This window comes from Budorcas taxicolor, chromosome 20, assembly GCF_023091745.1.
Source record: "Budorcas taxicolor isolate Tak-1 chromosome 20, Takin1.1, whole genome shotgun sequence".
Classification (NCBI taxonomy): Eukaryota; Metazoa; Chordata; class Mammalia; order Artiodactyla; family Bovidae; genus Budorcas; species Budorcas taxicolor.
This window is the reverse complement of record NC_068929.1, coordinates 17,122,327-17,137,920: the sequence shown is the minus strand read 5'-3', so window position 1 is coordinate 17,137,920 and position 15,594 is coordinate 17,122,327. Positions and strand designations below refer to the sequence as shown.

The 15,594-nt window shown below is 34.9% G+C and overlaps 1 protein-coding gene across 1 annotated transcript in view; it reads left to right on the top strand.

Moving 5' to 3' along the window:
- The window catches only part of ERBIN (erbb2 interacting protein), a 124,844-nt gene that overhangs the window by 94,167 nt on the left and 15,083 nt on the right, over window positions 1–15,594 (top strand). The window contains exons 16-21 of the mRNA XM_052659006.1: window positions 2,612–2,733; window positions 4,080–4,253; window positions 5,311–5,496; window positions 8,932–9,046; window positions 11,158–11,341; window positions 13,043–14,588. Coding sequence (XP_052514966.1) covers window positions 2,612–2,733; window positions 4,080–4,253; window positions 5,311–5,496; window positions 8,932–9,046; window positions 11,158–11,341; window positions 13,043–14,588 — 2,327 coding nt within the window. The remainder of the gene's footprint in view (window positions 1–2,611; window positions 2,734–4,079; window positions 4,254–5,310; window positions 5,497–8,931; window positions 9,047–11,157; window positions 11,342–13,042; window positions 14,589–15,594) is intronic.

Below are 15,594 nucleotides of genomic sequence, written 5' to 3'. Positions count from 1 at the left end.
TGAGGGTTTTTATTATATTTACTTTCTCAGTGATGTCAAAGAAAATTACCTGTAAAGGTTGAGGGGAGGGCATTTGAGGTAAGTGGTGGTGATTTTGTGTCGGAGAGCAGGCTGTCTTGGAATGAATTCCTGAGCAGTGTTGAAGATGGAACCAAGAGTAAGGAATACCATAAATTTGTAGCGGTTCTAAACCACAAGGTTATATCATTTTTCTCTGGTTGAATTCCAGGGCACAGAAGGTAGGTGATTGAAATAGCATGTTACAGGATTTACTGGGTAGGTATGACTTAAGGAAAGGGGGGGAAAAGATGAGAGTGGTAGAAATAATATGTCATGAAATCTAAGGTGAATAGAGAAGGGAGTAAAAGGATGCTTTTACAGGAAGAAAAGGAAATGAGGTTAAGGAACTCAACACTTACCAGCAACAATAAGTGAATGATTTAGAAGGACAAGTAGAGTGGTCAGGTATTACACAAGTTAAGGTCTTGAGTACCACCATGATTTTGAATCACATGGGTGCGATGCAGATGGACATTGAAATTGAGGACATCAAGAAATTACGAAATTGTATTGTATTGTTGGAGTCATCATACATTTGTCATCATTCAGGATTTTGGCAGGTCTTAGGTAGATAGGGCTTCCCTGATAGCTCAGTTGGTAAAGAATCTGCCTGCAGTGCAGGAGACCCCGGATCGATTCCTGGGTCAGGAAAATCGGTGGAGAAGGGATAGGCTACCCGTATTCTTGGGCTTCCCTGGTGCCTTATTTGGTAAAGAATCTGCCTGCAGTGTGGGAAACCTGGGTTCAATCCCTGGGTTGGGAAGATCCCCTGGAGGAAGGGAAAGGCTACCCACTCCAGTATTCTGGCCTAGAGAATTCCATGGACTGTGTATAGTCCATGGGATTGCAAAGAGTTGGACCCAACTGAGCGACTTTCACTTATGACACATACATAGAGAGAAACATGCTATGCAAACGCTAGAATCCCGAATGAATATGCTAGTGTGATCAGATCTAGTGGCCTCTAAAATGCAGAAAAAGTAATGTTACTACCTGATGCCCTGAATCTCAAAAGATGTGAGATTTATACTAAAGGGTAGAAAGTATAGGTGACCAGAAGTTGACAGGAGTGAGAGGAATGGTAAAAGTTACTTTCCTTGGGGTTCTGAAAAAATTCTGATGTAAAATTGCTTTGATATAATCTAAAACTCTTAGAGATATTTGGGCTAGGCTGATGAATGGGAGTCTTCACCCTCATCCCCACCTCTAGTACATAATGAACAGTATTGGAATTAGGAAGACTAGTTCTGAGTGCCAAACCTTGAATGAAATATTTATATAATTACCATGTTACTTCTTGTAGGGAATTGCACAAAGTCACACATCTGTAATGTTTTATTGGATTCTCTTCAAGAATCCTTTGGGTAACAAAACAATCCTAAGATGGGAGGGGAAATCCTCTTTCTCAATCCTGGAAGTAGACTTTGTTGGAAACTGCTTGGGTCTGCTTGCCTTTCCCAGTATACCACAAAAAGTATGTCAGGAAGGCTTCCCAGGAATTTGAACCTCGTTGCACAAACAAACACTGTAATTCATTTAATATTAAGCAACAACACAAAGCAAGTAAAAAATTTTGAACTAATTAAAACAAAGAAAAAGGTAAATAAAGCTTTATTCCTGTTGTTAGTATTTAGTTTCATGGTATTCTTCCTGTGGATATCAGCTTAAAGAAGCGTAAGAAGCCCAGAAGAAGGACTAAAAATAAATGATAATTATGCTGGTTTTGTGGAAATAATCAAACTGTATTTGGGTTTTCGATTTTTCTATTAGCTAAAAAGGTGCTTTTAAATCTCTTTTGTTTTCTTTTAACGGTCAGAAAATAAGTTGTGATTTTTTTTTTTTAATTGCACAGAATTCTATAAGGTGATATATATTAGTCAAATGGATTAATTTTTTAAGCCTTACCTTTTGTTTTGGTTGCCTAATAGGAAGCAAAAAAACTTTGACAGGTGTTAAGTCTTTCATATTGTATCAGATAGCAGGATATGTAAGTGTTGAGTGTGTTAAATTTTAAATTTTCCTTAGTTTTGATATAAAGAATATCTTGCAGTCACTTTGTTTACATAGTCAAAGTATGTATAATGTTTAATGCAGGTAGGGGCCATAAGGGTAGTCATTTTTTACCAAAATATTTCCTTTTTTCTGTGTTAACGCCCCTCCTCTAATACATAATAAACAATATTGGAATTAAGATTTCTGAATGCCAAAACTTGGATGAAATGATTTGTGTATTGCCGTGTTATTTTTTGTAGGAAACTACACACAATTACATATCTATAGTGTGTTAATTATATTGTATTCTCTTCAGGAATCTTTTTCATAAAAAAAAAAAAAAAGACAAATCAGCTTTAAGAAAGAGAAGATGTGTGAATTGCTGTTGTGAAGAAATGTTAGAAATGCAGCCTAGTTGTTAGTGTAGCATTTGTAGCTCCTGACATTGACCGGTCTTGATTTATTGTGATGAACATCTCATAAAATTATGAGCAAGTAATAGTTTTTCATAATTATAGTAAAATACAGTGGGGTTTTGTTTATTTCTGTTTTCCTCTAGTTATGTTTATATCAGATAATGAAAGTTTTAATCCTTCATTGTGGGAGGAACAGAGAAAACAGCGAGCTCAAGTGGCATTTGAATGTGATGAAGACAAAGATGAAAGGGAGGCACCTCCCAGAGTGAGTCTATTCTTTTTTCCTTCAAATTTTAAACAAGTCTCCTGATATTTATTGGGTGCATGTATGCTAAATCATTTTAGTCATGTCTGACTCTTTCCGACCTCATGGACCATAAGCCCGCCAGGTTCCTCTGTCCATGGGATCCTCCCGGCAAGAATCCTGGAGTGGGTTGCCAGGGCATCCCACCTCCAGGGGATCCCACCTCCAGGGGATCCCTCCTCCAGGGGACCCCTCCTCCAGGGGATCCTCTCAATCCTATGTCTCCTACTGTCTCCTGCATTGGCAGGCGGGTTCTTTACCACTAGCACCACCTGGGAAGCCTGCATTTATTAGGTGCTATATAGCTCATCTGTGCTATTTTCAGGGATACAAAGAAGTATTTGTTACATTCCTTACCCTCAAGGTGCTTGAAATTTTATTGATCCAGTACATTTATGATGTGAAAGTATTTGAGAATAATATAAAATTGTGTGAATAAAAACCAAATTTCATAGTGTACATAAATATAAGAGCAAAACAGATTCTTGTTTCCCCCTTTTCTTTCTTTAATGATTTATTTATATATTAAAGAGATGAACAACTCTTTGAGGTGAACATTTTGTTTCTTTATGAGACTGTTGTAGTAATAGAAGTAGCAAATACACATTTCCAAGTTAGTTATGGATGTGATTATTTTTCCCTTGTATAATAAAGCTGGCTGAATTCTAGAAAATGATGATTAGGCTGATCTTAGAGGTGTTTGGTTTCTGGCATGTAAGTCATCATAATGTTGGAATTTTATGTCTGTTTGCATAATTATCTAGCTGGAAAACATGTATCTGTTTCAAAGCTAAGTAACAGTGTTGGCAATATCCATACCATATATCTCCAAATGGAATATATTTAAGTCTACTAAAAAAGCTTTAAAAACAGTGAAATCTGTTAACTGTGAAGTTGGTTTTGTTTTTTTTTACTGTCAATAAAACCGTACATTTATTGATCTAAAATGCTTTCAAAAGCCTATCATCTGTCTTCACAGTTACCTTATGAGCTAGGTATATAGTATAATTAAGATGGACTATAGATTAAATTTTGAGATTGATGTTGGAAATATTTATCTGTAGATAACTAATAAGAACCCTCTGTATGGCAGAGGGACCTCTGCTCAATACTCTGTAATGGCCTATATGGGAAATCTAAAAAAGAGTACATCTATGTATAAGTGTAGCTGATTCAGTTAGCTCTACAACAGAAAATAACACAGCATTGTAAATCAACTATACTCCAATAAAATTTTTTTAAAAAAGAAATACCTGGACTTTGAATTGTGAGATAATTTAAAATTATCTCTTATTTTATTTCTCTAGGAGGGAAATTTGAAGAGATATCCAACACCATACCCGGATGAGCTTAAGAATATGGTCAAAACTGTTCAAACCATTGTACATAGATTAAAAGATGAAGAGACTAATGAAGACTCTGGAAAAGATTTGAAACGGCATGAAGATCAGCAAGTTGCAAATAATGATGTGGGTGTGAAGGTTAGAAAGCTCAATTTAAAAACATTGACTAAAGTCTATTTCCAGTTCTTTAAAATTTTTAAATGATAATTGATATAATGATCCTTTTTGTATACACCAAAATATATTCCCAGACTTGGGGAATATTCTCAGATTGTTGTTGTTGTTTGGTCATCTCCGACTCTTTGCAACCCCATGGATGTCAGCACGTCAGGCTTCCATGTCCTTCACTATCTCCCTGAGTTTGCTCAGACTCATGTCCATTGAGTCAGTGATGCCATCTAACCATCTCATCCTCTGCTGCCCCTATCTCCTCCTACCTTCAATCTTTCCCGGCATCAGGATCTTTTCCAGTGAGTCAGATCTTCATATCAGTGACCAGAGTTCTCAGATACCTGAACTAAAAGCTGTCATAGTGAGCAAACTGAAATACTATTATACCACTTCAGTTGTGGTTACAGACTGTCCAGGTGGGCAGGAGAGTGTCAGCATAGCTTTTGAACTAACATTGCCTGAACAAAGAATAAGAAAACGAATGTCAGAAAGTTCATGGTTATAGAAATACTTTTTCCTCTGGTAATATTGATCTATTCTACCCAGTTTTCATTTTAAATGTAATTACTATGACAGATCATTGACGTTTCCCTAGGATATTTCCGAAACCTACACAAATCCCTAAATTGTGTGTTCCTTTAATGAACTTTCCCCTCTGCATCTGTATCACAGAAACAGAAGTTTTATTCTGTCACTGAAGTTTCTATTCATTCCACAAAGAGCAGGAAAAAATGGAGCCTTCCTGAGTTTGCACATTGCCAAGTGACTCACTCAAAAATACCAGCTTTGCACCTTCTAGGATGAAATGGAACCTTAGCTAAATTATAAAGTTTAATGTGGCTCATGGACCTTTGTGACTGCCTGTTCCCTCAGTGAGCATTTTCTCTCTCGGTGCTACAGATTTCTGTGTTTAAAACTTCTTCAATTTACCCATAATAGGAAGATACTTTTAAATTTTCATCTGAAATTTAATACAGTAATAGGTGTAAAGAATGTTAGTTCTTTTATCTTTTCTTTTGCTTAGACTTCTGAAAGTACCACTCCAGTAAGAAGCAAAGCTGATGAAAGAGAAAAGTTTATGATAGGAAACTCTATACAGAAGACCAGTGAACCTGAAGCTGAGGTCAGTTCTGGAAATCTGCCAGTGACTGCAAATGTGAAAGCCTCTGAGAACTTGAAGCATATTGTTAATCATGATGATGTTTTTGAGGTATGGCTTTATGATTATTCTGGAGTAATGTTAAATGATAAGAATTTAACATTTCATTGTTGCTAACTAAAGGTAGGGGAAACCTGATACCAATAGCAGAAAATATGCTAATATAGTTTGCCATTGAGGAATTTCATAATATTTGTTTTACCACTCATTTATCACTTAAGCTTCAACACTGGAGTATAGAGGTTATAAAAATTTTGACTATTTAAGTTAGATTGTGGCAGTTCTAATTCTGTAAAATTTATAATAGCAATTGATTTAATCTCAGTAACTTAAAAATGAAAAAGTTGCTGTTGGTTTACCAAATAATAATTTGACTTATTTAGGCATTTATCATTGATTGTATTTTTTTTTCTTGAATATCTGAGACTTTTTAAAGAGATTTTTCCTTTGGATCAATAAAAGCTTTTTTTTTTTTAAGCAGCTTTATTGAGGTATAACTCATATACTATACAACTCACTCATTTAAATAAAGGGTGCAGTTCAGTGGCTTTTAGCGTGGTGAAAGTTGTGCAGCCCTCACCACAAACACTTTGAGAACATTTTTATTACCCTGAAAGGACGCCGTGCTTCTTAGTTGTCTCCCTGCAACCTCCATATCCTCCTCCCCAGGCCTGGGCACCTGGTAGTCTTTGGCCTCTGGATTTGGCTGTTCTTGGCATTTCGTATAAATGTAATCATACAGTATGTGATCTTTGTAACTGTTTCTTTCATTTAACATATCATCATCAAGATTATTCATATTGTAGCACATATCAGTATTTCATCCATTTTTTTTTAATGTCTGTGTATTTCATCATCATCGTCCATTATGAACATTTGAGTTATTCCCACATTTTGTCTCTAATGATGAGTGAGGTTCCTTTGAATATTTGTATACAAGTTTTTGTGTGGATATATATTTTCTTTCCTCTTGGGTATAGATTATACCCAAAGAAAATACATCCTCTTTCCTCTAGAGTTGAATTGCTAGATTGTATGATAACTCTGTTTAACTGTTTGAGAAACTGCCAGTTTTCCAAAAGTGATTGCACCATTCTACATTCCCCTCATACACTGCTGGAGGTATTAAGTTTTATGGAAATTTAGGAAGAGGTATTTTCTGGCTATTAAGAACCACAGATACTTTAAGGTGAAGGAAGCGTTTAACTTGTATTTTGAAGTATTTCTGTTAACAGAAATAGGAGAATTGAATGAAATGTGAAAAGAATAATGAGAGCAAAAGAACCTCCTTTAGAAAATGGAGGAAAGAGCATTGGTCAGACCATCTGACCAAATATATCAGGGGGTATAGTTAATGAAATAAAGTTAGTAGAGTAGATTGTTTCCTGATAGCTATGCTGAGAAGTCTCGACTTAATGTTCTGTACTATAGTCTTTGGGGAGCCACTGAACGTTTTTTAGTGGAATTATCTACATTAAACATAATCACTGTAACTTCCCTGGTTGCCTAGTGGTTAAGACTCCATGCTTCCAATTCAAGGGACGCAGGTTTGCTCATTGGTTGGGGAGCTAAGATCCCACATGCTGTGGGGCATGGTCAAAATAAATAAATAAAAACTTTTAATTAAGAAAATAAACATAATCATTGGGGAAAAAATGCAGTAGCTGGGGGAAAGAATAAGAAAGGAAAGAATATGAGCAAACTGCAGGAAGATTAATTGACATGAGCAAAGGAAACAGAAAGGTGGTGGGAGATTTGGGAGACTAGAGTTCGCAGAAGCCCAGGTATAATATAGTCTCATGATGAAGAGGGTCTGGTCAGCACTTTAGATGCTGCAGATACCAAAAGGCTGAGACAAACCTCCTTGTCCTGTTACCTCACTCTTTGTATTCATTCTACCAGTCAAGTTCTGTTAATGGTGATAAAATTTCTCCCCAGTTCTTTTTTTTTTCCTGTACTAGCTATCACTGCCATTGCAGGACAGATGCAGTCTTTTTTGTTCAGGACTATTACTATACCCAATTTTCTTTCTGCCAGTCTCTCTTTCCATAAACTTTTAATACCAGAGTTACTATTTTAAAAGATAATCTGCCTTGTGAGTTTCTAGCTTGGCAACTTTCAGTAATGACCAGCATGTACTTAATTGAGTTCAAACTTAGAGCATAACCTTTTACTATGCAATCCAGTCTGCCTTTTCTGTCTCTCCTGTCCCTTTTCCTAAATTTCAGCTTCGTGGAGCTGACTTGCCATACATTTTCTTATTTCCATGTTTTCCTCTACTCAGAATATTACTTACTTCTTAACTTACCCTTGAAGACTAAACCCAATTTACATTTCTCTCCCTTAACTACTTAACAGTCTAACTCCATTGTAGTACAGTCTGGAACAGGGTTGGCAGACTATGGCCTGTTGCCCCAAGCTGGCCCACTGCCTATTTTTATATGGCTTGCAAGCTAAGAACAGCTTTACATTATTGAACATTGAATAAAGGTCAAAAGAAAAAGCATATTTTGTGAAATATTAAAAATTAGATGACATTTAGTTTCACTGGCACACAGCCATGGTAATTTGCTTACATATTGTCTGTGGCTACTTTTATGCCACAGCAACAGGATTGGTTGGTTGAAACAGAATGTGTGGCTTTCAAAGTATAAAATATTTACTGTCTGGCCTTTTTATTGAAATAGTTTTCTGATTTCAGTTCATATTTTATTATGACACTTAAAGCACTTAGAAATCTTAGTATTTTTAATAGAATACTGTTTTAAGACATTTTATTTATTTTCATTTTATTAGTTAAAAATAAACTGCAGATGATCTGATTTTATGTCTGTTATATACAATGTTAAAATCTTTCTATTAATACTTGTTAAAAAAAATCTTTCTATTAATACTTGTTGACAGCAGAGTCTCTGTGTGTGTGCTAATAGTACTCAATGGTAAATTGCATGGGACAGTTGCCAAATATCAGAGAAAAAAATCATGGAGAGTAATAAAAGATTCTGTCTTCAAATTGGGCAGAAATTGCCATTAATTTATCTTGGTGGAAGAGCATCTCAGTCTTTCTGATTCCTTGGAACCTGGTGATCCTTGAAGGAATAAATTTAAGAACTAGGAATACAGTTTTTGTTAGAGCATCTTCACTAAACTGAGTTTTTCACCTGCAGGGATTGTGTTTTACTCATTTTTGTTTCTCTGGCACTTGATATAGTACCAGGTATATACTAATCATTAATACAGTTGAATTAAGGACCACACAGAAAATTATACCTGAGACATTTTGGTGTAGTGTTAATAATTTCTGTAGTTTTATTGCCATGTCTTGAAAAATTTAAGTCACATACTAGTTTTATTCAGTTACTGCAAAAAGGTTTTATGCCTGTGTCAAGTATTTTCTCTTTGAAGTTCATATAACTTAATATTTATTCATTTAAAGAAACCAAAATTTATTTTTGTGAATATTTTTCTCTTTTTTCTTTAAATTAGGAATCTGAAGAACTTTCTTCTGACGAAGAGATGAAAATGGCAGAGATGCGACCACCATTAATTGAAACCTCTATTAACCAGCCCAAAGTGGTAGCACTTAGTAGTAACAAAAAAGGTTAGATGTCAAAAGAAAGCTCACTAAAAACAGAAATGGACTGAATAAAATCTATAATTTTTTTTTTCAAATAAATTTCACTAAATGTTACTATGTTATTTAAAATACTTTTCAGAAGCAATTTTTAAAACCTGTCTTTGTAAAGGGTCTATTCCTTGTCTCTCATTTTTAAAGAAAAATCTTGATGGATCTCTTCCTTCGTTCATGCACGTTTACTTACATGACATGGATTTTTTAGGCAGATAAGCCTAGATTATGATTCCCTCTCTACCACTTATTTGCTATACGATCTTTAAGCTCCTTACTTTTGTCCATGTTTATACATCTAACTGGGCTTCCCAGATGGTACTGATGGTTAAGAACCCACCTGCCAGTGCAGGAGACATAAGAGATGTGGAGTTGATCCCTGAGTCAGGAAGGTCCTCTAGAGGAGGACATAGCAACCCGCTCCAGTATTTTTGTCTGGGGAATCCCATGGACAGAGGAGTCTGGTGGGCTACAAGTCCACTGGGCTGCAAAGAGTCAGACATGACTGAAGGGATGTAGCCCGCATGCATCTAACTAGACATACAATGAAGCTAATGAAAGATTTTGAGAATTTCAAATATATTGGGTTAGTGTACTCAGATCTAGCAAAGTACCTTATGTATAACAGATGCTTGTTGTTATTTCATCTGTTAAGGAACTTTTTTTTTTTAGCATACCACCTCACCCCCACCTAACAGAATCTCAGACTCTTAGAAATGAAAGACAACTCGGAGAGTAGCTATCCCTTCCTTTTATCTTTCCCTTACTCTTCTCCACCAAATATCTGAAAATGTCTACATTATCTCCACTGGATAAATTATGTCCACATTATTTATCCAGTCTGTACCTTTATGTCGTTGATGAAACTTACTGGCAAGGTTCCCCTTTACAGGATAGCTTGGGGTTTCATAATAATGGTACTGATATTTGTTACTAATTGTTACTTACTATGCTAAATAGTTTCCATATTATTATCTAATTGTCACAGTTACCACATGAGAAGGAAGCAGGAGAATATAAATAGGAGAGAACTTAAGTGCCATGTAGTTTAACAGTATCTTAAAAATTCAGATTCTCAGACCCAAACACCTTAAAGCAGAAGTTACAGAGCCCCATGTGCTACCATGCCTGTAGGGTTGTAAACATACTAAGTTATTATCTTTTTATCACTGCTTTTAAAAAATGGTACTTTTTATTACTACCTACCTATAGTGGACTATGAATATTATCTGTTTGTTTATATCAGTTCAGTTCAGTTCAGTCACTCAGTCATGTCCAACTCTTTGCGACCCCATGAATTGCAGCACGCCAGGCCTCCCTGTCCATCGCCAGCTCCCGGAGTTCACTCAAACTCATGTCCATTGAGTCGGTGATGCCATCCAGCCATCTAGCATCAGAGTCTTTTCCAATGAGTCGACTCTTTGCATGAGGTGGCCAAAGTACCCGAGTTTCAGCTTTAGCATTTGTTTATATAGTTGTTGCAAAACCATCTCACGTATTGAGAATTCACTATTCATATATAGTTCTTTGAAATGATATTAGAAAGGGGAAAGCTGACCTTGGGAAAATTTCTGAATTTGTGTGGTGTTTCTTTTTTGGTTACCTATGCTGCTCATTTTTATTATCAGAATAGGTGAAAACAATTCCATACATGTATGAAATCATTTATACCCCAGATAGTAAGTTTATTGAGGTTGTGAACTATAGTATATATTTCTTACTGTTACAACTTTTTAAAACTAAATTCATGGAAAACAATATTCACTAAAATGGCCTAAAATGCCCTTAAAAACATTATGTGATAACATTTGTGTCAATTTAAATCAGATTCTGGGTAACTCTATCGTCGTTCATATTAAAAAAAAAAAAAAACTATAGGTATCACTAAAAACTAACTGAAGGTATCACTACTTTTAAATTCTTGAATCTTTGTATGTATTAGGACTCAATTTTCTGAGGTGAGCCTCTGGTTATCTTCTATCCATATAATTCCTTATATATTGAACCAAGACAATATAAATGCCATTTGTCATTACTGGAAATTCTATGTGGCTTTATCAGTAGCTTAATTTTTTTTCTTACAGATGATACAAAGGATACAGATTCTTTATCAGATGAAGTTACACACAATAGCAATCAGAATAACAGCAACTGTTCTTCTCCATCTCGGATGTCTGATTCAGTTTCTCTTAATACTGATAGCAGTCAAGATACCTCACTCTGTTCTCCAGTGAAACAAACTCACATGGGTATTAATTCCAAAATCAGGTTTGTGACCATCTTAATGAGATAATTTATTTGTACAATACATAGAGATGACAAGGCAAATAAATATATGCTATTTATATTATATTATTAAATATATATTATTAAAACATAAAAGACTTTGCAAATTAATATTATAGAAGTGGTTCAGACAGTATGTAATTTCTTCCCCAGTTTATTTACTAATTATAATTACTTAGCTTTTATACATTTCCCTGGATTGGGAAGATTGGCTGGCCGAGGGCATGACAACCCACTTCAGTATTCTTGCCTGGAGATTGCCCATGAATGGAGGAGCCTGGCGGGCTACAGTCCATGAGGTTGCAAAGAGTCGGACAAAACTGAGTGACTTAGCACAGCACAGCACATACATTTTCCTCTTAGTCTTTTAAATGAAAAGACTTAAAATATATTCTAATTCTCTTCATTAAAAGGTTGAACAGTTTTATAATGTTTTTTAATATAGCCTGTTTAGAATAATTCAAGTTAAAGGGTTATGTTTGATAGAAGGATTTGGATTACTGCTGAATCCAAAACTTATTGTATGGATATTGTTAACTGATTTTTAGAGTTATATAATACTTAAATTCTGGGTATATTTAAGTCAGATTTTTCTATATATTGATTTGCTTTACTTTAAAAGGAAGATGAATTTTATGTCTCACATTGAATTTTAAACTCTTATGTAGTTGTATTTAAGATTAATCACTTATACCCTTCTTCTGAATTTGCGGCTAAAATCTAGTGTGGTAAAATATTACTTTTATAACCTCTTGGATATTAAAATAATGGTTAATTTGTTGAAAAGTAAAATTTGATATCGTTGGCAAGTAGTTCAGTATTTTCTAAATCATGTGTTTTGTAATGGAATAAAGGCTAAGAAAGGGATATAGCCATACCTTCTTTGGTTGTATTTCTAATACTATTTTCTATTATCTAATCAGAAGATCAGTATTAAAAAATATTTGTTGAAATGTAACTTGCATATTTACACAAAAGAACACAAATATGTTTTCATATTATCAACTAGAAATAAAATATCTTCTATAATTTTGGAATGGCATGTTTTATAAATATTTGCCAAACACAATGTAGTCACTTAAGAGAGTAATTAGATTTAGTTTCTCGTTTGATCTTCATACTTCGTAGATCTTTGAGTGATTGTTTAGTTCTTTGTATAATTTCCTTATATATATTTGGATCTAATAATACATACTTAATTGATCAATACTGTGAGGTTTTGAATTATTCATAAAAATATTCTGTGCCCTTACTCATCTGTTCCACTTATTGACCTTATCTCCATGTATGTGCCTATCTTTCAAGCATGTCATATTTTAGAACATTCATGAAAAGGTACAGCAGTAGAAGAGAATTATTTCATTATAAAATATGCACATTTTTCTTCATTGTTTAGCTCTATTAAACTGTATTGTGATACAGCGATTATGATAGTGGCAATAATTAATCTTATCTGTGCATTTTGATTAGTATGTTTTACTTGTCTCTATTTAATATAAATCTCTATTATTTGACTGTTACAATAATATTTTAATGTTACATGCTTGATACTAAATGTCTTTTATCTGTGACTCCCATCAACACTCTTATCTCTGTGTATCTACGCAGTAGGTAGTTGTTAATGTTCCCCATGACTAAAAACTGGGCTTTATGATGTTTGTGATAAAATTATCTTTCTTTTAGGCAAGAAGATGAAAATTTTAACAGCCTTTTACAAAATGGAGATATTTTAAATCATTCAACAGAGGAAAAAATCAATGTTCCTGATAAAAAAGATTTTAACTTACCTGAGTATGATTTGAATATTGAAGAGAGGTTAGTTCTTATTGAAAAAGGTGTTGACTCAACAGCCACATCTGATGAATCTCAAAAATTAGACCATATCAATATGAATCTAAATAAACTTATAACTAATGATACATTTCAACCAGAGATAGTAGAAAGATCAAAGACACAAGATACAGCGCTTGGAATGAGCTTTTTAAGCAATAATGCTAAAGGAGAAGCTGAGCACTTGGAAAACGGAAACAAGTTTCCTAATGTTGAATGCATAAATAAGGTAAATGGACATTCTGAGGAAACTCCCCAGTCTCCTAGGAGGACTGAACCACATGACACTGATTCTTCTGTTGATGTGGGTCATTCTAAAAGCACTGAAGATCTCTCCCCTCAGAAAAGTGGGCCAATTGGATCTGTTGTGAAATCTCATAGCATAACTAATATGGAAACTGGAGGGCTAAAAATCTATGACATTCTGAGTGATAATGGACCTCAGCAGCCAAGTGCCACAGCTAAAGTAACATCTACTATTGATGGAAAAAATATAGTCAGGAGCAAGTCAGCTACACTTTTATATGATCAACCATTGCAAGTATTTACTGGTTCTTCTTCATCTTCTGATTTAATATCAGGTGCAAAGGCAATTTTCAAGTTTGATTCAAATCATAATCCTGAGGAACCAAATACAAGAGGTCCCACAACAAGCGGCCCACAGTCTATGCCTCAGATGTATGGTCCTCCACAGTATAATATTCAGTACAGCAGCAGTGGCGCAGTCAAGGACACTTTGTGGCACTCCAAACAAAATCCCCAAGTAGATCCTGTCAGTTTTCCCTCACAGCGCTTTCCTAGATCAGAGAGTACAGAAAGTCACAGTTATGCTAAACATTCTGCCAATATGAATTTCTCTAATCATAACAATGTTCGAGCTAATACTGGGTATCATTTACACCAGAGACTTGGTCCAGGAAGACATGGGGACATGTGGGCCATCTCACCAAATGACCGACTCATTCCTGGAGCAACTCGAACTACAATTCAGCGACAGAGTAGTGTGTCCTCAACAGCCTCTGTAAATCTTGGTGAGCCAGGATCCACGAGGCGGACCCAAGTTCCTGAAGGAGATTATTTGTCATACAGAGAGTTGCATTCAGTGGGACGAACTCCTCCAGTGATATCAGGATCACAGAGACCTCTTTCTGCACGAACCTACAGCGTTGATGGTCCAAATGCCTCAAGGCCTCAGAGTGCTCGACCCTCTGTTAGTGAGATACCAGAGAGAACTATGTCAGTTAGTGACTTCAGTTACTCACGAACTAGTCCTTCAAAAAGACCAAATACAAGGGTTGGTTCTGAGCATTCGTTACTAGATCCTCCAGGAAAAAGTAAAGTTCCTCATGATTGGCGAGAACAAGTACTACGACACATTGAGGCCAAAAAATTAGAAAAGGTAATTAAACATGAATTTTTCATTTGCCTCTTTATGAATTTACTAATTTTCCTTTAAAATTTTTGGCATACTTTGTTTTTTAAACAGATTAAATAAGATACTCTGAGTTATTGAATACATACTTATTATATTCTAGAGGTTTTTCCTTGGTAGTGAGATTAGAGGTCCAAGTTGAGAGTTACCCAGACTCAGAATAGTTGCGAGAGTGATAGGAACTTCTTTCCTGTTACTCCTTAATGTTTTCTAATGGGCTTACATTCTTCTGTGTACCTTAGATTGCGTCGCACATACTACAAATAATACATGTATATACATGTTTACCTCTGTTCAGTATTTCCTGACTTCCTGCTGATCTATTAATAATTAATTATGTAAATATGTGTATAAAAACAGCAATTCACTATATAGTTAACAAAATAATGCGAAGTGTATTGTAAATGTATATCTTTCCCCTAAGATTTTTTTCCCAGTTCATGTTGTATAACTAACACTGTCACTGACTCAGATGGCTTCTGGCATGGCATTTACTATTGACTTTCCTGTATTGCATTTCTGGCCTATTTGAACTCAGGTGTCTGTGGCTCTAATAGAGTTAGGAGATTGTTAAGTAACTTAAGCTCATGTAGATGAGCTCTTATAACTTTAAATATTACTTTTTTGAAAAGAGAAATGTTTTAAAAAAAATTAACCTTAAAACTGATATATTAGGACAGTTCTGTGGCCCAAATGTATAAAGCATATTCATTCTGCAAGATTCAGCTTCATGTCTCTCAGCAGATTTTACCCAAGAATTATTTCAGCTTTGTTTATTGATATAAGATGTTTTTAAAAGGAGCTAAGTGTATAGAACTTCAGTAAATTCTTTAAGTCAAAATGTTTGGAAATCAATGCCTAAAATAAGGATTAATACCTTAAATCAATTCACAATGAACCTTTGTTTGTAATAACTAGCTCTTTTAAATTCTGTAGCTTTAAATAACTGAGCATCTATAGCGTTAGGAACTTC